Genomic DNA, 23,677 nt, shown 5'->3' with positions numbered 1-23,677 from the left:
TTTTTGGATTACTCAACTAATTTTGAAAGAGTTTTTATTAGAGTTCCCTATACCTAAATTTAAGCGTTTTTGAAATATTTATACTTTTTTGAAATTTTTTTAATTTGTATTTTCCTCTTCAAAAATCGATAACTTTACCATTTTTAATTATTTTCAAATGGTGTATGGGCATATGAAAAAGAAAGGTTAGATCTTTTCTTTCGTGTATTTATAATTGGAAAAATAATTAACAAACCTCCATAATTTAAGGTTACGTTTGGGAAACTTCAATTTCCAAGTTATTTTGACTTTTTTTTACAATGGAAGAAATTCATTACTATCCATGGTTTTTGCATAGTTTGCCATGTAAATATTTTTCACTGAAAAAATGCCAAGTTTTTTTCCCAATAGTGTTATTCTTTTCGTAAAAACAAATTAAATTTATTTAACCTAACTTGAATAACTTTGTTATTCTATTTTTTTCTTATTCCTGACAACCTGTGCGAAAGTAGCTATGCTAATGAATTTTTCACAATATCAAAAAAAGTTACTATAACTTGAAAACTATCATATAGGGAATGTTAATACAGATCGAAGCAGAACTAAATTCTCCTCCATTTATTGAAGAAAAAAATGGGGTGTTTCATTTAGAAAAACTGAGTTAAGGGTATTTGAAATTATCGATTTTTGAATAGGAAGATTCAAATCCAAATTTTTTAAAAGGTCTAAATATTTCGAAAACATTAAACTTAAGTATAGGAATTGTTAGAACTCCCAATACTTCTAATGTGGGGTTTAGCCGGAACAGCCTGTATAAAGTTTTCTCTTAGATGTGCATTTATACAGGGTGCGCCAGAACTCGCGCCCCAGAGAAAAATGCCATATAAGGTAAGATACCAGGAATATGGAAAAAATGTTGAAAAAAAAATTATCTATAAAAGTTTCGAAGTTATGAGAGTTTAAATTTGGCACTTTGACTCTATTTATTTCTGTTGGAAAAATAATTTTACAAGTTTTTTTGCTACAAGCTATTAGAACAGGAAACAAGAAAGCTGTATTATAAATTGTAACTTTGTTCAATATTATTTGTGACTTTTATTGGCAAAATTTTTGTCCCTTTACTAAATAATTGTAAAAAAACATATACAAGATCATCAGTATCATTAAATAGATATAAAAAAATGTCAAATGTCAAAAAATAAAAGTCAAAGTTTTTTGACAGATAGAATTTTTTAAACATTTTTCATGTTCCTGGTATCTTACTTTACTTGAAAATTTTCTCTGAGACGCGAATTCTGGCGCAGCCCTGTATACTATATTTTTTAAATATTTGGTTTCTACTTTTTTATTTTTACATTTACGTAAATCTGTCATGAAATAAAGAGCAACCAAAACGATGAAAAATTTATAGTAAACAGTTTTAAATTATTTAAAAGTAGTAACGTAATGTGCAAAGTGCCATTGGAGTTTTTAACAAATTGCGTGTGAAACTGACAAAATTAATTTGAAATAAAATATTTCAGCCATTCAGTAATTGTGTAATGAAAATTTTACTTTATAGAAATAGCTTGCAACTCTTAGCAACGCGTCTGCAAACACTACTAAGTACTTAGTATCAATAATATCAATCGATACTAATCAAAAAATGCCTCACACGTGTTTTCCTGTAATTATTTCCCGAGATTTTTTATAATTATTAATATTTCAATTACTTTGTGTGATAGACTTTTTATTATCACAATGCATGTTTTTTCCTGTCTTGTCTTCAGAAATTGATTGGAAAGTGTAAATTATTAATCGCACAAAAAGAATCGATTGCTTTTTTGCCGAACTAATTTTGAGAAAAATTATTGTTTTGTTGGATTAAAAAATTACCTTTTTTTGCCAGTTGGGTCGTTTTCACCACACAGTGCCGATATACACGCCGCGTTTCCCATCTTTGAGTTATTGCGCAAATATAGAAACTGAATAAAATAATGGATTAGATTTCAATGACATAGCACCCAGGTAACAAATTTCTCCTAATTAACTCGATTATAAAGCAATTAACAGAGCAAATCTGATTAGTGAAGAACACAATTACCAAATAAAAAGTTGGGCTTTTCACTCAGACTATGTTCGCGCACCAAGCTTGAGTATAACTGCTGTTTTTGTTCATCAATCCATATTTTATTTGTTTCTGGTTATAAAAAGATATGTTTTTATTAATTGAGACTGGCCGATCGTTAAGCCGATTATTTTACCTTGAACACGGAATTATTTTTTCATGTTCGTCCTTCTCTACATTACAAAGCAATAATTGCTGATTTATCACCAGAAAGTGATTTGAATTATTTGAAAAATGCAAAGCAAAAACGTTCGGTAATAGTATATTATGTCATTAGGAGTAAAAGTGGTTTGGCGAAGCGAACGTAGTGAGGCAAATAATTCAGCTGAGGTACAAAAACTCACTTTTACACCACTATTGTATCCGTAAACGTATTCAGATCACTAAGACTCGGATTATATGCACGAAAAAATCGTAAAATATGTGTATATATATGCACGTATTTTCACAAAAATATGCACTATATGCAAAATTTTGAACAATAAAAAGTCAAACGTATTTATTTTTTGAAAAAACTAATTGATGAATTATAAAGTTCTATAAAAATGTGATGTTTCATCAAAAATTAAATTTTTCGAAATTTTTATTTTGTTTTTGAGTTTTACAAAATTATTTTTTTTTAAATGGGAACCCCCCAAAAAAAACATTTTTTTCATGAAGGTTATGATCTAAAGGATTACAACTATCTACTTTGTAATAAATAATTTTTTTATATATGTCGTAATTTAGACAGCAAAAATCGAATAACTCATAAACAAAAGAAAATTTTGTTCATAAAATAAGATCATTTTTATATTACTTTAATTTATATTAATTATTATTTTTTGGAAACAAATGATTAAAAAAAACCGCTTGGTTCAATACAATTTACCGGAATTACCGGTTGTTTTCTCTTTAAAATATTTTGTAATTGGATCATTTCTCATAAACTGTCCAATTTTTAACTTGAACTGAAATTTTTAATCGGAAATTAGTGATTTGAAGAAAATATGCACAAATATGCAATATTTCCTAAAATATGCACCAAGTTGCCAAAATATGCAAAATATACATTTTTTATTTGGCTTATTTTAATCAAAAAACATCAGATATGCATAGAAAACTTACAATTTTGTTGATATACCTCTTAATAACAAATATGCATTTTGCATATAATCCGAGCCTTACAGATCACACACTATAATTCACAAGCAAATGAACAAAATATTCAGAACGCAATTTTCAAGTGATTATTACTTTAACTAGTGCAGTTGGTAGTGCATTTAGTCATAAAAGTGGCCACTTTTGTGGCGTTTTCGGATAAAATACAGTTTATAGCGAACACCATATTATAAAAATTCAATAACAGTACAATAACATTTATTTTCTTTTTATTACAGGTGGTCTTATATCCCTAGCGTTCTACATTTTAATGACCAGAAAGAAATACTGTTTAAAACGTACAATATTGCTCGTAGATCAGCAAATACAAAAAAGCTGTTGTGATTAAATGAATACTAAATAAAATTAAGTACAAAATGGCACTATTTAGTAGCGCCCACTCAAACATGGTGATCAAAACTTTGCTTAGGTTGTAACATTCAACAATAAATTATGTTAAAATACGTCCAATTTAAAAATACCAATGGAAAAGTATTATCTAAGAAATGGATGTCTTTTCTAATTCTAAGCCATCAATTTTGTTGGTTCGATGGGCCTTGTTTTAATTTCCTGTTGATTAGGCCACGACCATGTCGGAGGCAACGCTGATTCGTAATTATAATTATACTGATGTTGCATCACATATGCCTTTTTATCCTTTGGTTCCGGATAAACGGTTGCAATTCCTACAAAAACACTCAAAACATTCAATTAATCACATCCAAAATTTACCTTTTTCGTAGGAATAATTCAAAATTCTCGTAGCAATATCAACAGAACATTCTCTAATGCTACTAAGGGGTGGATATAAACTACCCTTTTGTATATCGGAGTCGCTGACGTGATCAGCGACTGCTTGAGCCGCCAACAAGAACAATTCTTCTTTAATGTGGTGAATCCTGGCTAGGATTACTCCCAAAGCAACGCCTGGGAAAATGTAGGCGTTGTTGCCTTGCCCGGGATAAAAAGTGGTGCCTTTGTAGGTGACTGGAGGGAAGGGAGAACCACTTGAGAAGATGCAGCGACCCTATAAAAAGTTTTTCACTACTAGTTGTAAAAAGTACCATTATTTAGTTTGCCGAGTTTTTATTATTAACCAAGAGCAATAATAGGTACAGGTGGTAAATACCGATATTGGAGAGTATTACAGTGATACAAATATATATTTTTAATTTTTCGAGATAAAATTAATGCAAAATTAAATAAAAGACTTGATCTTCTTCCTTAAAAACACCATAATCCCACCTCTACAGCATCCTTCTGCAGTGTTGCCAGGTATGGTGAAATTTCACCAGATCTGGTGACGTTCATGTTAGTCTGGTGATTTTTTTCGAGCATTCTCCACGTTTTCAACCAGAAATTTGATTATTTCGTCTAGTTTTTTCAAAAAAGTTGGAAAACCACGGAATTATTTAAAATAATTCTGTTTGTTTTTTTTACAAGATTTTACTAGACAAGATCAAAAATTGCAATTTATTTTTACTTTTTCAGCTAGAAACACAATTATATCGCAAAATTTCATTAGAAACAATCCAAAAATTCAACAAATTCCAGCAAAAATGGCGTTGTTTTTGTCTTTTTCAAGTGTTTAAGCACGTTTTTGAGATAAAAACAGAAAGAATTCTAAAAATTTCGTTGAAGCAGGCAAAAAAATTACAAAATTAAATCGAATTTAATATTATTTTGTTTGTTTCACTCGATTTAACTGATTTTGACCAAAAATAAGCCGAGAAACAACAAAATTTTGCCGAAAATGCTTTTAAGCACGTTTTTGTACTAAAATCTCAGGTTTTTCGCTAGAATTCGCTAAAACAAACGAAATAATTAAAAAATTAAGTCTAGAATTACATTATTTTTGTATTTCTTGAGCGTTTTAGAACGTTTTTCAGCTAGAAACGAGATTATTTCGCAAAATTATGTTGAAAACAAGCCGAATTGAGCCGAAAAGCATGTCATTTTTGCCTTTTTTCAAGAGTTTAAGGATTAAGCTGAAAATTGCGTTTTTTCGCGAGTTTTTGCCATACCAATCGCCATCTTGTCCAAACACGCTTAAAAATCACAAAAAGAATTGTTATTTTGTTTGTTTCACTCGATTTAACTAGTGTTGAGCAAAAATAAGCTGCGAAACCATAAAATTATGCCGAAAATGCTTTTAAGCACGTTTTTGTACTAAAATCTCAGGTTTTTCGCTAGAATTCGCTAAAACAAACGAAATAATTAAGAAATTAAGTCTAGAATTACATTATTTTTGCATTTCTTGAGCGTTTTAGCACGTTTTTCAGCTGGAAACGCAATTATTTCGCAAAATTTTGTTGAAAGCAAGCCAAAAAAATCACAGAATTAGGATAAAAAGCATGTCATTTTGGCTTTTTTTCAAGAGTTTAAGCAGATTTTTAAGCTAAAAATTGCGTTTTTCGCGAGATTTTGCCATACAAATCGTAATCCTGTCCAAAACACGCTTAAAAATCACAAGAACAATTGATATTGATGTAATTTTGTTTGTTTCACTCGATTTAACTGGTGTTGAGCAAAAATAGGCTGAGAAACCACAAAATTATGCCGAAAATGCTTTTAAGCACGTTTTTGTACTAAAATCTCAGGTTTTTCGCTAGAATTCGGTAAAACAAACAAAATAATTAAGAAATTAAGTCTAGAATTACATTATTTTTGCATTTCTTAAGCGTTTTAGCACGTTTTTTAGATGAAAACGCAATTATTTCGCAAAATTTTNTTTTTTCAAGAGTTTAAGTAGATTTTTAACCTGATAACTGCGAGATTTCGCGAGATTTTGTCAAACAAATCGTAATCTTGTCTAAACACGCTTAAAAATCACAAAAACAATTGACATTTATGTTATTTTGTTTGTTTCTTTCGATTTAACTGGTTTTGAGCAAAAATAAGCCGGAAAACACAAAACTTTGCCGAAAATCCCTTAAAGCACGTTTTTGTACTAAAATCTCAGGTTTTTCACTAGAATTCGCTAAATCAAACGAAATAATTAAAAAATTAAGTCTAGAAATACATTATTTTTGCATTTCTTGAGCGTTTTAGAACGTTTTTCAGCTAGAAACGAGATTATTTCGCAAAATTATGTTGAAAACAAGCGGAATTGAGCCGAAAAGCATGTCATTTTTGCCTTGTTTCAAGAGTTTAAGGATTAAGCTGAAAATTGCGTTTTTTTCGCGAGTTTTTGCCATACCAATCGCCATCTTGTCCAAACACGCTTAAAAATCACAAAAAGAATTGATATTTATGTTATTTTGTTTGTTTCACTAGATTTAACTAGTGTAAAATTCGCTAAAACAAACGAAATAATTAAGAAATTAAGTCTAGAATTACATTATTTTTGCATTTCTTGAGCGTTTTAGCACGTTTTTCAGCTAGAAACGCAATTATTTCGAAAAAATCACAGAATTAGACTAAAAAGCATGTCATTTTTGCTTTTTTTCAAGAGTTTAAGCAGATTTTTAAGCTAAAAATTGCGGTTTTTGCAAAATTTTGCCATACAAATCGTAATCTTGTCCAAAACACGCTTAAAAATCACAACAACAATTGATATTGATGTAATTTTGTTTGTTTCACTCGATTTAACTGGTGTTGAGCAAAAATAAGCTGAGAAACCACAAAATTATGCCGAAAATGCTTTTAAGCACGTTTTTGTACTAAGATCTCAGGTTTTTCGCTAGAATTCGCTAAAACAAACAAAATAATTAGGAAATTAAGTCTAGAATTACATTATTTTTGCATTTCTTGAGCGTTTTAGCACGTTTTTCAGCTACAAACGCAATTATTTCGCAAAATTTTGTTAAAAACAAGCCAAAAATTCACAAAAACAATTGACATTTATGTTATTTTGTTTGTTTCACTCGATTTAACTGGTGTTGAGCAAAAATAAGCTGAAAAACCACAAAATTTTGCCGAAAATGCTTTTAAGCACGTTTTTGTACTAAAATCTCAGGTTTATCGCTTGAATTCGCTAAAACAAACGAAATAATTAAGAAATTAAGTCTAGAATTGCATTTCTTGAGCGTTTTAGCACGTTTTACAGCTAGAAACGCAATTATTTCGCAAAATTTTGTTGAAAACAAGCCAAAAAATTACAGAATTAGGTCGAAAAGCATGTTATTTATGTTTTTTTTCAAGAGTTTAAACAGATTTTTATGCTGATAATTGCGTTTCGCGAGATTTTGCCATACAAATCATAACCTTGTCCAAAACAAGCTTAAAAATCACAAAAACAATTTATATTGATGTTATTTTATTTGTTACACTCGATCTAACTGGTGTTGAGCAAAAATAAGCCGAGAAACCAAAATTTTTTGCCGAAAATGCTTTTAAGCACGTTTTTGTACTAATAATCTCAGTTTTTTTCGCTAGAATTCGCTAAAACAAACAAAATAGTTAAGAAATTAAGTTCAGAATGACATTATTTTTGTTGAAAACAAGTCGAAAAATCACAGAATTAGGTCGAAAAGCATGTCATTTTTGCTTTTTTCAAGAGTTTAAGATTTTTAAGTTGAAAACTGCGGTTTTTCTCGAAAATTTGGCAATTTTTTTAACTGGATCTGGTGAAGTGTTTTTGTTCTGGCAACACTTCCGTCTGCTTTGTCACAACTGTTGAAACAACAAATATGCCTATTTTGTGTTGAAATACTACCGGTAGTAAGACAAATTTGACATTTTTTCCATTTTCTTTACAGTTTCTATGTTATTTTAACATTCATATTTACTGGATAGAAGTAAAAAATGACATAATCTCAAAAAAATTATCGTGAAGCAACGTTGCCATTCTAGGTAATAAAATACGCAGGTAGTAAAAAAATATTATATAAAATCACCCGACACCTGAAACAAGATACATACATCAGTGTTGGTGTAGGCCTGCTCTGCCGTGCACTCCGCCCTATCCGTCGGATTACTCAATGCAAAAATGATCGGTTTATCATTAAACGACGCCATACTTTTCAAAATTTCAGGCGTGAAAGCACCACTAGCGGCTGAAGCCCCAATTAACACCGACGGTTTGACTTCATTCACGACGGAAGCCAAATCCTTGACTGGTTTATGTTCTTTAGCATAGTAGGCTTTGTGACCATCCAGTTTTCCTTCCGGTCGTCCTTTAGCCAATAAACCATCAATATCCATCATCCAGATTTTCCCTCTAGCATCTTCCAATGACAATCCTTCCACTTGCATTGCTTTCACACACAAATCTGCAATACCGATCGCTGCTTCACCAGCTCCCAAAAACAGAAATTTATTTTCGGAGATTTTCTTTCCAGTGACTCTTGCAGATGCCAAAAGACCGGAAACGGCAACACCTGCAGTACCCTGAATGTCGTCGTTGAAGGTGCAATAAACACCACGATATTTGTCCAAATAACGGAAAGCATTGTGATTGCCAAAATCTTCGAATTGGATTAGGACGTTTTGACCATAACGTGTCACAGCCGCTTCCATGAACTCATCGACGAAGGAGTCGTATTCAGGACCGGAGAGTCTAGGTTGGCGTAGACCTACATAGAGAGGGTCTTCCAAAAGAGTCTACAATTATAGCATCGTGATTATTGGTCGTGTTTGCAAATTATTAGTTAAGGTGTTTTATACTTGGTTGTTGGTTCCAACATCGAGGACGATTGGAAGACATTGATGGGGCTTGATGCCGGCTAGGGCGGTGTATAGGGCCAATTTTCCCACGGGAATGCCCATACCACACGCCCCCAAATCGCCCAAACCCAAAATACGCTCACCGTCGGTCACGACGATCGCTTTGACGTCTGATTCTGGCCTAAAAAGGGCAAATTTAGACAAAAAAAAAATGTTAAATTGTCTATTGTACACTATTCCAAAAAATTAACGGAACAATTGTATATTAAAAAACAATTGTTGAATTAGAGGGTATAACACGCGTTGTTTATACTCTTTTTTTTCTATTGAGCTCTTTTTAAATTCAATTTATTATTATATTTGACATTTGACGTGTGCGGTACCCAAATTGTTCGAAAATAGCTTAATTGCATTAGTTTCGGTGAAATACGTTGAACTACAACAATTTTTTACTTAAAAACGACAGTATGGCCAAAGTATTTGTAATTTGTAATATTTACTCTTACTCCCTAATGGTTTGGAAAATAAGTGAGTCTTTGGTTCAAAAAAGAGTTAAATCGAGCGAAACAAGCTAAAATAATATCAATTTCAATCTAATTTAACAAATTTTCAGTCAGTTTTAACGAAAAACTTTGTATTTACGTGCTTTAGCACTCTAAAAATGCAAAAATAATACCAATTTCATGAATTTTAGATGTTCTTAACGAAGTTTTGTAAAGTAGTTCAGTTTCTGACTGAAAAAGGCCAAAATATTGCATAAAATGTCGCCAAAAAACAGTGTCACAAAATTGCTCATTGTGACATCGCAATAGTAAAAAATATTTTTTAAATTTTTTGGTGATTTTGGTCGTATCTAGATTAAAATAAACGAGAAATTTAAAATAATTGCTTTGAGGTTAGACTTGAGCGCTTTCTTGTCACACATCAAGTGACTACATGTCTCTATCTTTGTTCAACAACGGAAATTTGTAATATTTACTTTTTCTCTCTAATGGCTTGCAAAACGAGTCTTTGGTTCAAAAAAAAGTTAAATCGAGCGAAACAACCTAAAATAAAACCATTTTCAATCTAATTTAACAAATTTTCAGTCAATTTTAACGAAAAACTTTGTATTTACGTTCTTTAGCACTCTAAAAATGTAAAGTTAACACCAATTTCACGAATTTTAGATGTTCTGAACAAGGTTTTGTAAAACAGTTCTGTTTCTGAGTGAAAAAGATCAAAATATTGCATAAAATTTCGGCAAAAAACAAAATTGCTCAATGTGACATCGAAATAGTAAAAAATATATCCAAAATTTGAAATAATTGCTTTGAGGTTAGACTTAAGCGCTTTCTTGTCACACATCAAGTGTCTACATATCTCTATCTTTGTTCAACAACGGCAAGTTGAAATATTTACTTTCTCTCTCTAATGGTTTGCAAAATAAGTGAGTCTTTGGTTTAAAAAAGGGTTAAATTGAGAGAAACAACCTAAAATAATACCAATTTCAAACTAAATTAACAAATTTTCAGTCAGCTTTAACGAAAAACTTTGTATTTACGTTCTTTAGCACTCTAAAAATGCAAAAATAACACCAACTTGATGCATATTAGATGTTCTTAACGAAGTTTTGCAAAATAGTTCTGTTTCTGACTGAAAAAGACCAAAATATTGCATAAAATGTCGGCAAAAAACAGCGTCACAAAATTGCTCATTGTGACATCGAAATAGAAAAAAATTTTTCCTAATTTTTTTGGTGATTTTGGTCGTATCTAGATTAAAATAAACGAGAAATTTAAAATAATTGCTTTGAGGTTAGACTTGAGCGCTTTTTTGTCACACATCAAGTGACTACATATCTTTATCTTTGTCCAACAACGGCAATTTCTAATATTTACTTTCTCTCTCTAATGGTTTGCAAAATAAGTGAGTCAATTTCAATCTAATTTAACAAATTTTTAGTCAGTTTTAACGAAAAACTTTGTATTTACGTTCTTTAGCACTCTAAAAATGCAAAGATAACACCAATTTGATGAATTTTAGATGTTTTTAACAAAGTTTTGCAAAATAGTTCTGTTTCTGACTGAAAAAGACCAAAATATTGCATAAAACAGTGTCACAGAATTGCTCATTGTGACATCGAAAGAGTAAAAAATTACTCCTAATTTTTTTGGTGAATTTGGTCGTATCTAGATTACAAAAAACGAGAAATTCAGAATAATTGCTTTGAGGTTAGACTTAGCTCTTTCTTGTCACACATCAAGTGACTACATATCTCTATCTTTGTCCAACAACGGCAAGTTGTAATATTTACTTTCTCTCTCTAATGGTTTGCAAAATAAGTGAGTCTTTGGTTCAAAAAAGAGTTAAATCGAGCAAAACTTTTGCAAAATAGTTCTGTTTCTGACCAAAATATTGCATAAAATGTCGACAGAAAAACAGAGTCACAGAATTGCTCATTGTGACATCGAAAAAGTAAAAAATTACTCCTGAATTTTTTGGTGATTTTGGTCGTATCTAGATTAAAATAAACGGGAAATTTAAAATAATTGCTTTGAAGTTAGACTTAGCGCTTTCTTGTCACACATCAAGTGACTACATATCTCTATCTTTCTTCAACAACGGCAATTTGTAATATTTACTTTCTCTATCTAATGGTTTGCAAAATAAGTGAGTCTTTGGTTCAAAAAAGCGTTAAATCGAGCAAAACAAGCTAAAATAATATCCATTTCAATCTAATTTAACACATTTTTAGTCAGTTTTAACGAAAAACTTTGTATTTACGTTCTTTAGCACTCTAAAAAAGCAAAGATAACACCAATTTGATAAATTTTAGATGTTCTTAACGAAGTTTTGCAAAATAGTTCTGTTTCTGACTGAAAAAGACCAAAATATTGCATAAAATGTTGGCAAAAAACAGTGTCACAAAATTGTTGATTGTGACATCGAAATAGTAAAAAATATTTCCTAACTTTTTTGGTGATTTTGGTCGTATCTAGATTAAAGTAAGCGAGAAATTTAAATAATAATTGCTTTGAGGTAGACTGGAGCGCATTCTTGTCACATATCAAGTGACTACATATCTCTATCTTTGTTCAACAACGGCAATTTGTAATATTTACTTTTTCTCTCTAATGGTTTGCAAAATAAGTGAGTCTTTGATTCAAAAAAGAGTTAAAGTAAGCGAAACAACCTAAAATAATACCAATTTCAATCTAATTTTACAAATTTTCAGTCAGTTTTAACGAAAAACTTTGTATTTACGTTCTTTAGCACTATAAAAATGCAAAGATAACACCAATTTGATGAATTTGAGATGTTCTCAACGAAGTTTTGTAAAATAGTTCTGTTTTTGACTGAAAGAGACCAAAATATTGCATAAAATGTCGGCAAAAAACAGTGTCACAAAATTGCTCATTGTGACATCGAAATAGTAAAAATATTTCCTAATTTTTTTGGTGATTTTGGTCGTAACTAAATTAAAATAAACAAGAAATTAGAATAATTGCTTTGAGGTTTGACTTGAGCGCTTTTTTGTCACACATTAAGTGTCTACATATCTCTATCTTTGTTCAAGAACGGCAAGTTGTAATATTTACTTTCTCTCTCTAATGGTTTGCAAAATAAGTGAGTCTTTGGTTTAAAAAAGAGTTAAATCGAGCGAAACAACTTGATGATTTTGTTCTTAACGAAGTTTTGCAAAATACTACCGTTTCTAACTGAAAAAGACCAAAATTTCGGCAAAAAACAGTGTCACAAAATTGCTCATTGTGACATCGAAATAGTAAAAAATATTTTCTGATTTTTTTGGTGATTTTGATCTTTTTATTTTGATTAAAATAAACGAGAAATTTAAAATAATTGCTTTGAGGTTAGACTTGAGCGCTTTCTTGTCACACATTAAGTGACTACATATCTCTATCTTTGTCCAACAACGGCAATTTCTAATATTTACTTTCTCCCTCTAATGGTCAGTGTTAATAGCCAAAACACGAAAGTTAAAATTGGTCAAAATTGTGGTTACCAGTGGAAATCATTGAAAAATGCGCATGCGTGTGTGTGTTTTTTAGTTAATTTTCTGGCGCGAGTGTGAATTGTTCCGAAAATAACCCGCGTCTCACTCTTTATAAATAAATCTCCCATACCAATTTTTCAGAACGTCGTAGACATGTCCTCTGTCATTAATAGTGATGAAGAGTCCTCTAGGTCTTCGATAAATCAACCCAAATCTTTGACAAGCTAACCCAACAGTCGGTGTGTAAACAATCGGCATCAACATTTCAATATTTTCGGATAACAAACGGAAAAACAATTTTTCATTACGATCATGCAATTCAGTCATATACAGATATTTGTTGAGATTCTCCTGATATCGCATCACTGAAATTCGACATAATTCCAATTGTTCTTCTTGGGTTTTAAATCGTGCAGGTTGAAGACCATGAATACCCAAAGCTTGACGTTCTTCCAAAGTGAAAGCCAAGCCCTAAAAATACAAATTTGATAAATTTAAACTTGTGGTTGTTTAAAAACGAACCTTGTTGAGACGAGGGTCGCGGAGATGGTCGATACCCATCACTTTTGATGGTGTTATGGTATCGCCTGAGACAGTGTGGTAGTCTTTGCTTTTTAGCCATTTTACAGCTTCTTGGATGGTCGCTTTCTGTCCTGACAAACTAAGCGATGATCGTGACGACACATTAGTACTGAAAATAATGACAAATGAGAATATTATTATCGAAATAACATGACAGGAACTCATTCATTTCCTCATTGACAAGAGGAAGTGCTATAATGTTAACAAATGTGTTGACCTTCCGATTAAATGTAGATAAATAACATTTTATGCAACAATATTTTTGTTATCAGTGAATTAAGAGTACATTGGGATTTCATTTTACTCGATGTAATAAAAAAAATTCCACGAGTGCCAACATTAGTGATAAGGAATGAACAATGCAATTATATCAAATGTCAACAACAAGTAATTGAATTGTTGTAGTATGCTAATTAATTGGTAATGAAAACTAGAAAAAAAATAAGTAAAACAGTAAAAATTGATATTAGAAATTGACGAAGTGGTAGAATGTTGGCCTTTACGTATGGAAATGTGGCAAAAAGCCAACCCAAAACAAGGTGCACTCATATTTTTAGATAAACTCATTTTATACACCGGGTGAGCCAAAAAAAACGTCAAACAACCTTTGGGACGAAATAAAATGAAATAATTATCTTTTTAATAATAATTTTAATTTCGAAAATAATATTCTAATAAAATATTTTTATATTTATGTGATATTGATAAAAAATTATGAGAAAATGAAAAATGAGTGATCAGTTCACCAACTTTTTTACAGCCAAAAGTCCTTGTGATCAGCTTTGTTTTCTGCAAAAATCATGCAAAAAAAAATTTGTAAAAATTGTAAATATTTTCTAAGCTTTGTTTTTGAAATTTTGAAAAAAAAATACTTTAGAAAATTAATTTAGAAGTACTTTAGAAGAAAACAGCACTTTTATTATCGATCAAACTTAAAATTATATACATGGCGATTTCAAACAAATGGATCTTTAACGTAATTCGAAAATAATTTTAATTAAAATTTCAATGTCAATAAAAAAACCACAAAGGTTTCCAAATTGAAGTAATTATCTTTTTTAATAATAATAATAATTTTAATTTCGAAAATAATATTCTAATAAAATATTTTTATCTTTATATGATATTGATAAAGAATTATGAGAAAATGAAAAATAAGTGATCAGTTCACCAACTTTTTTACAGCCGATAGTCCTTGTGATCAGCTCTGTTTTCTGCAAAAATCATGCAAAAAAATTGTAAAAGTTTGGAGAAAAGAAAAAAATTCAATACGGCTCGAAGCACTATTTTTTTATAGTCGAAAGCCCTTTTGATAAGCTTTATTTTCTGTAAAACTGAAAGAAATAGTTACACAGGATGACACTTGAAAAAAATAAAGTTTGTTGGTAAAAAAATTTTAGAAAATCAGTTCAACAATTTTTTTACAGCCAAAAGTCCTTGTGATCAGCTTTGTTTTCTGCAAAAATCATGCAAAAACGGAATGACACTTGAAAAAAAAATGTGTGAAAATTTGGAGAAAAGAAAAAATTCAATAAGTGATTCTCAGTTCACTAATTTTTTACAGTCGAAAGCCTTTTTGATAAGCTTTATTTTCTGCAAAAATCATGCAAAAACGGAATGACACTTGAAAAAAAAATGTGTGAAAATTTGGAGAAAAGAAAAAAATTCAATAAGTGATTCTCAGTTCACTAATTTTTTACAGTCGAAAGCCTTTTTGATAAGCTTTATTTTCTGCAAAAATGAAAGAAATAGCTACACAGGATGACACTTGAAAAAAATAAAGTAATATAATTTATAATAATTTGTCAGAATATTCACTTAATTAGTAAAAATCGGTATTTAATGTAGTTTATTCTCAAGGAAATAAAGTGACACTTTATTCCCTTTTGGGAGTAAATTTCATTACAGCTTCGAGAGAACGACATCGTTTTTTTTCACATCGAAAAGTTTCTTGTATTCTTGTTTTTCAAATATCATTATATTCGAATTAGTTACGAAAAAAATGATGGTTTAGAAACACACAATATGTTTATTAATGTGGGCGAAATTAGTCAATGTTATTAAAAACTGTGACAAAATGGAACATTTGTGTTGGATTTTGTTAAAAAAACATCTCGGTCCTGCATGATGACTTGTAAAATGGTGTGACTTTTATTTTTTTCTAAAGAATGTTATTCGAAATTATAATTTTATGTAAAATTATTAATAAAAATAAGTTGTTCAATTAGTCAGCAGATACTGATGTAAATTTCGACCTTCCGTTTTGTATCCTTATCTGTGCACTGTTGTTCAGATTGTTGTTAATTCGGTTCTCTGAATTACAATAAATGTAACTTAAAAATAATACTTGAGATATAAGTTACTAGGGGAAATGTTATTAATTGCCAATTTTGAGACTATTTTAAACTATTGTATTCGGAGAAATTTTAATCAAATTTAAATATAACCGTGAATTCTTATCAGTTTTATTGTAAAAGAAGATATTGTTACAATTAAAGTTTTTTTTCCATTACAAATTTGGTCTCAAATGACATAACACATTTTTTCAAATATAGAAAACAACTTATTAATTTAATTAAATCATTACACAAAATTTGTTATTTTCTAATTAGCTGAAGTCAGAAAATTAATTCATATATAAACGACATATAATCTCATCAAAAAGACTTTGAATTAAGAAATGTTGAACCGACAATGGTCGTATTGAATTTTTTTTCTTATTCAAAATTTTTTACCAACACAAACTTATTTTTTTCAAGTGTCATCCCGTGTTGGAATTTATTGTATTTTTGGTAGAAAACAAAGCTCGTTAAAAAGGCTCTAAACTGTAAAAAAAGGTTGAACCAACAATCAAATCACTCCTCAGGGCCGTATTAATATTTTTCTTTTTCTAAATTTTTTTTACCAACAAACTTTATTTTTTTCAAGTGTCATCCTGTGTAGCTATTTCTTTCAGTTTTACAGAAAATAAAGCTTATCAAAAGGGCTTTCGACTGTAAAAAAATAGTGCTTCGAGCCGTATTGAATTTTTTTCTTTTCTCCAAACTTTTACAATTTTTTTGCATGATTTTTGCAGAAAACAGAGCTGATCACAAGGACTATAGGCTGTAAAAAAGTTGGTAAACTGATCACTTATTTTTAATTTTCTCATAATTCTTTATCAATATCATATAAAGATAAAAATATTTTATTAGAATATTATTTTCGAAATTAAAATTATTATTATTAAAAAAGATAATTATTTCAATTTGGAAACCTTTGTGGTTTTTTTATTGACATTGAAATTTTAATTAAAATTATTTTCGAATTACGTTAAAGATCCATTTGTTTGAAATCGCCATGTATATAATTTTAAGTTTGATCGATAATAAAAGTGCTGTTTTCTTCTAAAGTACTTCTAAATTAATTTTCTAAAGTATTTTTTTTTCAAAATTTCAAAAACAAAGCTTAGAAAATATTTACAATTCTTATAAAAGCAAGTTAGTAGAAATAGCAATTTTAATAATAAAGGCATATTTTACGATAAAACCACGTGTAGTAAAAAATTAATCGGAGAGATGTATTGAATTTTTTTTCTTTTCTCTAAATTTTCACAAACTTTTTTTTTCAACTGTCATCACGTGTAGCGATTTTAGTGATTTTTGCAGAAAAGAAAGCTGGTCACAAGGATTTTCAGCTGTAAAAAAATTGGTGAATCACTCCTTGAATTTTTTTTTTTTTTTAAGAGTATTATTTTCGAAATTAAGATTATTATTGAAAAAGAAAATTATTTCACTTTTTAGAAATTAAAATTATTTTCGAATGACGTTAAAGATTCATTTTTTGAAATCACCCCGTCTATAATTTCAAGTTTCAGCTAATAAAAGTGCTGTTTTAGCCTTATTGTAACTAAGGCTCATTCCTTTTTTATTTCAAAGAAAAAAAAACATTTTTGTATTTTTTTTATTTAATATTACTTCCGTTTTTCGTAGTTTTTTCTAATCGTACCAGAAAAAAAAACCTGAATTTTTAAAAATTAGCTTTTCGTTGTTCTAAATTAAATCGCTGAGTGGAAAAAGGAAACTTTAAGTTCTAACTCTTAAATAAATTAATTAATAATAATTTAATTAATAATTAAATTAAAAAAATAAATAAAAATAAATCAAATAAATTATCGACGATTGATTAAAAATTAGAAATATAGGTAGAATTTTGATCGAGAATTAAGGATTGGTATATTTTTTTTTTCAAAATTTCAAAAACAAAGCTTAAAAAATATTTACAATTCTTATAAAAGCAAGTTAGTAGAAATAGCAATTTTAATAATAAAAGTATATTTTACGATAAAACCACTTGTAGTAAAAAAATAATCGGAGAAAATAGTACATGCGTTTTGCTCGCCTACGCACAATTGTTATATTGTTATTCTTATTATGTAATTTTACAAAATTAAAGTATATTTTAAAAATAATTATTTTTGGCAAGTTTTTGCATTCCACGCAAAACGATTTCATAACGAATTGAAGCGAAACATTAATTTTGTAAAAAAGTGTTTCTATAACAGAACACTGAGAAGTTCTTATTACGGTTTACGCGTCAAACAGGATGAGATAATTAGTGATAATGATAAGTGTAACTCAACCCGGCAGTAATTTCACAAAATGCAGTGTCAAGGTTATCTTATTGAAAACTGAAAATTCGCCTGAATATCTCAACTCTGGGTCCACCGCAAGCAAATACGAAATGTAAATTTAGACTTGAAACCAACATCGAAGGACACCAAACGCGAGATATAATCGAGGGCGTCCGCCTCGCGTCTTTATCAGCGATAAACCCAAGATTTGGGTTATTTGAAGAAAATAAACAACAGAAAAATGGAAAGCCTAAACCGCGCTTTTGATATCGATCCAAGGGCCGCGCAAGCATGGGTCTTGGAGCGGTTTTGGGGCGGAATCGGCCATGAAAACGCATTTTGGTGACTGAAGCGAAAGGGAAAAGAATGTGGGGATGGTTTTAACTGTAAAATAAAACTCGTTACTCACACTAGGGACCGGGGAATGAGAGCGAACATTTTTAGAACCCCGGTTGTTGCTCACAGCTGATTGTAGTCGGCCTCTCGTTGCTCACAGCACGCGACTGCGCGAAATTTATCGCACTTTGTTGTGTTTCTTATCTTATTGAATGGTTCCGAGCAGACGCAGAGGAACCAGTCGGCCTGTCAGAATTTTTATGGATTTGCATCAAGATTTGACATAAGTGTGCTAATGATTTTTTGACAATTATTTGGCAAAAATTAATAAAACGAAACACTAAACTAATAAATATTTTATTATTGTTTAATAACCAGGACCAGTGTTGCCAGCCTAAAAAAAATTAATCTCATCATTTGCTGAAAAAGTTGCCAGATTTACACCTATTTTCAGCAGATTACATGATCATGATTTAAATTTTTCTAATACTGTCGAATTACTGTAGAAAGTTTACGTTTTTAATGTAAATCTTGTAAATCTGCTTAAAAACGTGCTAAACGCACCATTATGGTCTAAATTTTCCAATTTTTAGCTTGTTTCTACGAAATTTTGCGAAATATTACCTGAAAAACAAACAGAAACACTAAAAAAGCAGTAATTGAGGTACCGGTTGTCCTGTCAGAATTTTTGTGGGTTTGCAATTTTGCATCAAGATTTGACATAAGTGTGACACGGTTTTTTGACAATTATTTGTCGTCGTTTGAAAAATTAATGAAACGAAACACTAAAAAACTAATAAATATTTTATTATCGTCTTGAAATAATTCATCACCTGAGATTGAAAAAGTTGCCAGGTTTACACCTATTTTCAGCAAATTACATGATTATGATTAAAATTTTTCTAATACTGTCGAATTACTGTAGAAAGTTTACGTTTTTAATGTAAATCTTGTAAATCTGCTTAAAAACTTGCTAAACGCACCATTATGGTATAATTTTCCAATTTTTAGTTTGTTTCTACGAAATTTTCCGAAATATTACCCTAAAAACAAACAAAAAAAAGCAATAATAGAGGTACCGGTTGTCCTGTCAGAATTTTTATGGGTTTGCATCAAGATTTGACACAAGTGTGACAATGATTTTTTGACAATTATTTGGCAAAAATTAATAAAACCAAACACTAAAAAACTAATAAATATTTTATTATCGTCTTGAAATAACCTGGACCAGTGTTGCCAGCCTAAAAAAAATAAATCTCATCATCTGCTGAAAAAGTTGCCAGATTTACACCTATTTTCAGCAGATTACATGATCATGATTTAAATTTTTCTAATACTGTCGAAAGTTTGTTTTTAAATCTGCTTAAAAACGTGCTAAACGCACCATTATGGTCTAAATTTTCAAATTTTTAGTTTGTTTCTACGAAATTTTGCAAAATATTACCTAAAAAACAAACAAAAACACTAAAAAAGCAATAATGAAGGTACCGGTCGTCCTGTCAGAATTTTTATGGGTTTGCATCAAGATTTGACATAAGTGTGACACTGATTTTTTGACAATTATTTGTAGTCGTTTGAAAAATTAATAACACGAAACACTAAAAAGCTAATAAATATTTTATTATCGTCTTGAAATAACCAGGACCAGTGTTGCCAGCCCCAAAAAAATAAATAAAGCTCATCACCTGAGATTCGCTGAGTTGAAAAAGTTGCCAGATTTACACCTATTTTCAGCAGATTACATGATTATGATCTAAATTTTCCTAATACTTTCGAAGATTTACGTTTTTTAAAATAAATCTTGTAAATCTGCTTAAAAACGCTCGACAAAGGAAGAAATAACATCATCATGGTCTATTTTTTGGCTTGTTTTTATGAAATTTTGCAAAATATTTTTTTTTACCTAAAAAACATGTAAAAACACTCGAAAAAAGCAAAAATAATGACTCGATTTTTCGCTTTTTTGGCTTATTTCAGTAAAATATCAAAAAATCGAGATTATAGTTCAAAAACGTGCTCACAAGCGTGGAAGTGTTAACTAATACATATTTCGATTTTTTTAATGTTTTTCTGTTTATTTTTTGACAAATCACTCAAAATTAAATTTATTTTTGTTACTTTTAGCCATGTTTTGAGAGGATCTTGCAAAATAGGTGAGTCACTGGTTCAAAAAAGAGTTAAATCGAGCAAATCAAGGGAAAATAATGTCAATTTCATTCTAATTTGACAAATTTTCATCCAGTTTTAACGAATATTTCGAATGTATTTACGTTCTTTAGCATTCTAAAAATGCAAAGATAACACCAACTTTGGTTCAGTTTGATAGTACATAGTTTTTTAACCATGTTCAGGGTAATCTAATAAAAAAATTAAAAACACATAATACTATTTCCGTAACTAATATGGTGATTTTTCGATTTATTTTTTAGAAAATTTGGAAAAATATTTAAGCTTTTGTTTAAAAAATGTGAAAAATGCTTAAAAATGCGAAAAATAGTGTTATCATTTTTGATCTAATTTACGATATCGATAATTTAAAAAATCAGAATTTGTTAGGTAATGTTAATTAAAAGATTTGGTTTTCATTGCGTTACTGTATAACTGGTTACATAACAAATAATAAAAGAAAACCGAATTCGTTTTTTTGCTTTTGCGAAAAAAATAAGGCTTTCTGCTCAGAAAATTTGAACAATTAGGTTGATATTTTATCTAAATTTTACATATTGCATCATCTTTTAAAAGCATAAAAAATAAAATTTGAAATTAAAAATGAAATATTTTTTTAAGTTGTATTCAAATTGTAATAAATGAGTTTCTGTCTAAAAACTAACCAAATTGCTTAAAATTTTGTAAAATAACGTAAACCGTAAACTTAATACCATTATTTTGTCGCCAATCCGCTGCCCAGAACATTTTAAGTAAGTTTATGTGAATGAATTTGAATGTAATTTTTTGAAGAAATATTTTTTGTAATGATATGAGATATTAAATTAAAAATGTATATTATGTATACCTGTATAGGGAAAATAAATATTATAAATTATTAAGTTATGCATTTTTTGTCATCCCCTTGACCCTTCTTTCACTCAAATTTTGCACTTTGACTCTATTTATTTCTGTTGGAAAAATAACTTTCCAAGTTTTTTTACTACAGACAAAAGAGGAAATTTGCCCCAAACTCATACTATCAGATGTTGTCAAAATTTATAGGGGGGACTCACGGCTTTGCCGCTCGCCCCTTAAATTTATTAATTACTTAATTTATTTATATATTTTATTAAAGGATAAGAGGTAAATAATATTTGAATTCTAAATCTATAGCTTGTGCTGTTCAAACTAGCTTATCCAAATTCCAAAATAATTCTAAAAAACTCACAAAAAATTCACAACAACACAATTTTGTTGCACTTAAGAAGATTTATCACTGGTTAAAAATGTTAAAATGTATTTATTTCTAAATCACGTTGTAAATTCAAATGCTCATTCTGTAATTAGTGTCATCATTTAATTATTATTTGAGTGGCATTTTCGTATTAAAATGCAATAATCCTCCAAGAAATAAACCTGTAATTCCACTTTACGATAAATTCGATATATTTTGTGAAAACAATTTGTAGCATTAGTCGTTTATAACACGATGGAAGACAATCTGTTTATTTTATTCATACTGATGGTCGTGGTAAATCCCGATATATTTGCTTTGGAAATTGAAGGTAATTAACAAAATAATTTCCCCCATTTATTAAAAAAAATAGGTCGGAGATGTTTCGTCAAAAAAACCCGCCAAGCAGGAATTTGTATGAACGTCGATAACTGTGATTACGCTAAGGATTTACTGAAACAAAACCCCTGGAAGCGGCCACAACACTGCGGCGGATACATCGGAATTTACCCTTTGGTCTGCTGTCCTAGACCAAGGAGCGAAATTGGTAACTTCCCATTTATAACCATTTTTCACCCAAAAAAATTATTTTCAAGTATGTCAAACATTTCACCCGCCCAAAGAACCCTGTCTAAAACTCGAAATCGCCGGGGGCGTCAAAACTTTGTCTAAGGAATTTCCCCATATGGTATTTAAAAGCGATAATTATAACACAAAAGTGTTTGAGTTCGTTTATAGGCAGCCCTTGGCTATGGAGAAAAACCAAATGTTATGTGGTTTTGTGGGGGTAGTCTAATAAGCGAAAAGTATGTTTTAACAGCAGCGCATTGTATCAAAACCAAAAACTAGTAAGTATACTAGAAACTGTGGTCAAATCCTGTCGGATTCGAAAAAGTTGTGTAGAAAATAGCAATTAAAGGGGGCTCGCGGCTTTGCCGCTCGCAGGTAAATAAACAATAGAAAACAAAATATTTTAGTGGTCTGGTCAGATGGGTGCGTCTGGGCGACCTCGACTTGGCCACCGACGATGACGACGCCCAACCCCAAGACTTCACAGTGATGCAAACTCACGTGCACCCCAAATATAAGCCCCCAATTCACTACCATGATATTGCTTTAGTGAAATTGGACCGTTCAGCGCGATTCAGCGACTATGTCCAACCTGCATGTCTTCACACCGAGAGGCCAGTCCCCGGGGACATGAGTGTCACGGGTTGGGGCAAAGTCGACATCGCCGGAAGTCCAAGCAGTCATTTGCTCAAAGCTGACATTTACTTCGTAAATCACACGACTTGTGCTGCAGCACATGCGAGTATCAAGCAAACTAGACTTCCTAATGGGATTATAAACGATATTCAAGTGTGTGCGGGGCACCCCGAGGGAAGAGACACTTGCCCGGTACTGGATTTTTTTTATTATTATTATTTTTTTTTCTTCTGGATTTTTTGGTGTTTTATTTATGATTGTGTTTGTAGGGGGACTCAGGGGGGCCACTACAGTACAAAATTTATAAACTGTCTCCTCATTTTCGCATTGTTGGGGTTACGTCCTTCGGTATTGCTTGTGGTATTTCCAAAAGTGCTGTTTATGTCAGAGTGTCAGAATACAGCGATTGGATTGAAGATATTGTGTGGCCTGCCATGTATTTTGACCCACATGGAGGATTATAACTACTATGTTTGAAGGAAAATTGTATTTCCCTCAAAAAAAACTGAAATTATGTCATTATCAAAATCAAAAAGTTTGACTCTAGAAATTAAAATACAAAGTTTATCTAAAACTAGCCAATTTGTAAAGTTTAATCTAAGATTAAAAATTCGGAAGATCTAATGTATTTTAATTTTCCTCATGAAACTTTATCACCCTGTATATATTCGCTTTATAGAAACTACTATCAAACCATGTCAGATTCGGAAATGTTAAATTAAAATTATA

The 23,677-nt window shown here is 30.3% G+C and overlaps 2 protein-coding genes across 2 annotated transcripts; one reads left to right on the top strand and one right to left on the bottom strand.

Moving 5' to 3' along the window:
• Window positions 1-3,428: 3,428 nt before the first annotated feature.
• On the bottom strand, window positions 3,429-18,581 carry LOC123008012 (NADP-dependent malic enzyme). Its single transcript, XM_044403577.1, has 7 exons — window positions 18,434-18,581; window positions 13,353-13,521; window positions 12,961-13,301; window positions 8,834-9,014; window positions 8,090-8,770; window positions 3,959-4,253; window positions 3,429-3,912 (listed from the first exon to the last, which is right to left on the bottom strand). The coding sequence occupies exons 1-7, from the start codon at window positions 18,460-18,462 to the stop codon at window positions 3,752-3,754; spliced, it is 1,857 nt and encodes a 618-aa protein (XP_044259512.1). The 5' UTR covers window positions 18,463-18,581; the 3' UTR covers window positions 3,429-3,751.
• Window positions 18,582-21,997: 3,416 nt separating this feature from the next.
• LOC123008014 (serine protease snake-like) lies at window positions 21,998-23,521 on the top strand. Its single transcript, XM_044403579.1, has 6 exons — window positions 21,998-22,073; window positions 22,116-22,289; window positions 22,339-22,430; window positions 22,481-22,590; window positions 22,720-23,140; window positions 23,218-23,521. Exons 1-6 carry the CDS (start codon window positions 21,998-22,000, stop codon window positions 23,410-23,412), a joined length of 1,068 nt encoding a protein of 355 aa, XP_044259514.1. The 3' UTR covers window positions 23,413-23,521.
• The last annotated feature ends 156 nt before the right edge of the window (window positions 23,522-23,677 follow it).

The sequence above is a fragment of the Tribolium madens genome, unplaced genomic scaffold (assembly GCF_015345945.1).
Source record: "Tribolium madens isolate multiple individuals breed KSU strain unplaced genomic scaffold, Tmad_KSU_1.1 Scaffold_3;HRSCAF=73;Tcas5.2_LG2, whole genome shotgun sequence".
Lineage (NCBI taxonomy): Eukaryota > Metazoa > Arthropoda > Insecta > Coleoptera > Tenebrionidae > Tribolium > Tribolium madens.
Note: the sequence above shows the minus strand (reverse complement) of the source record. Positions and strands in the feature narration are given on the sequence as shown.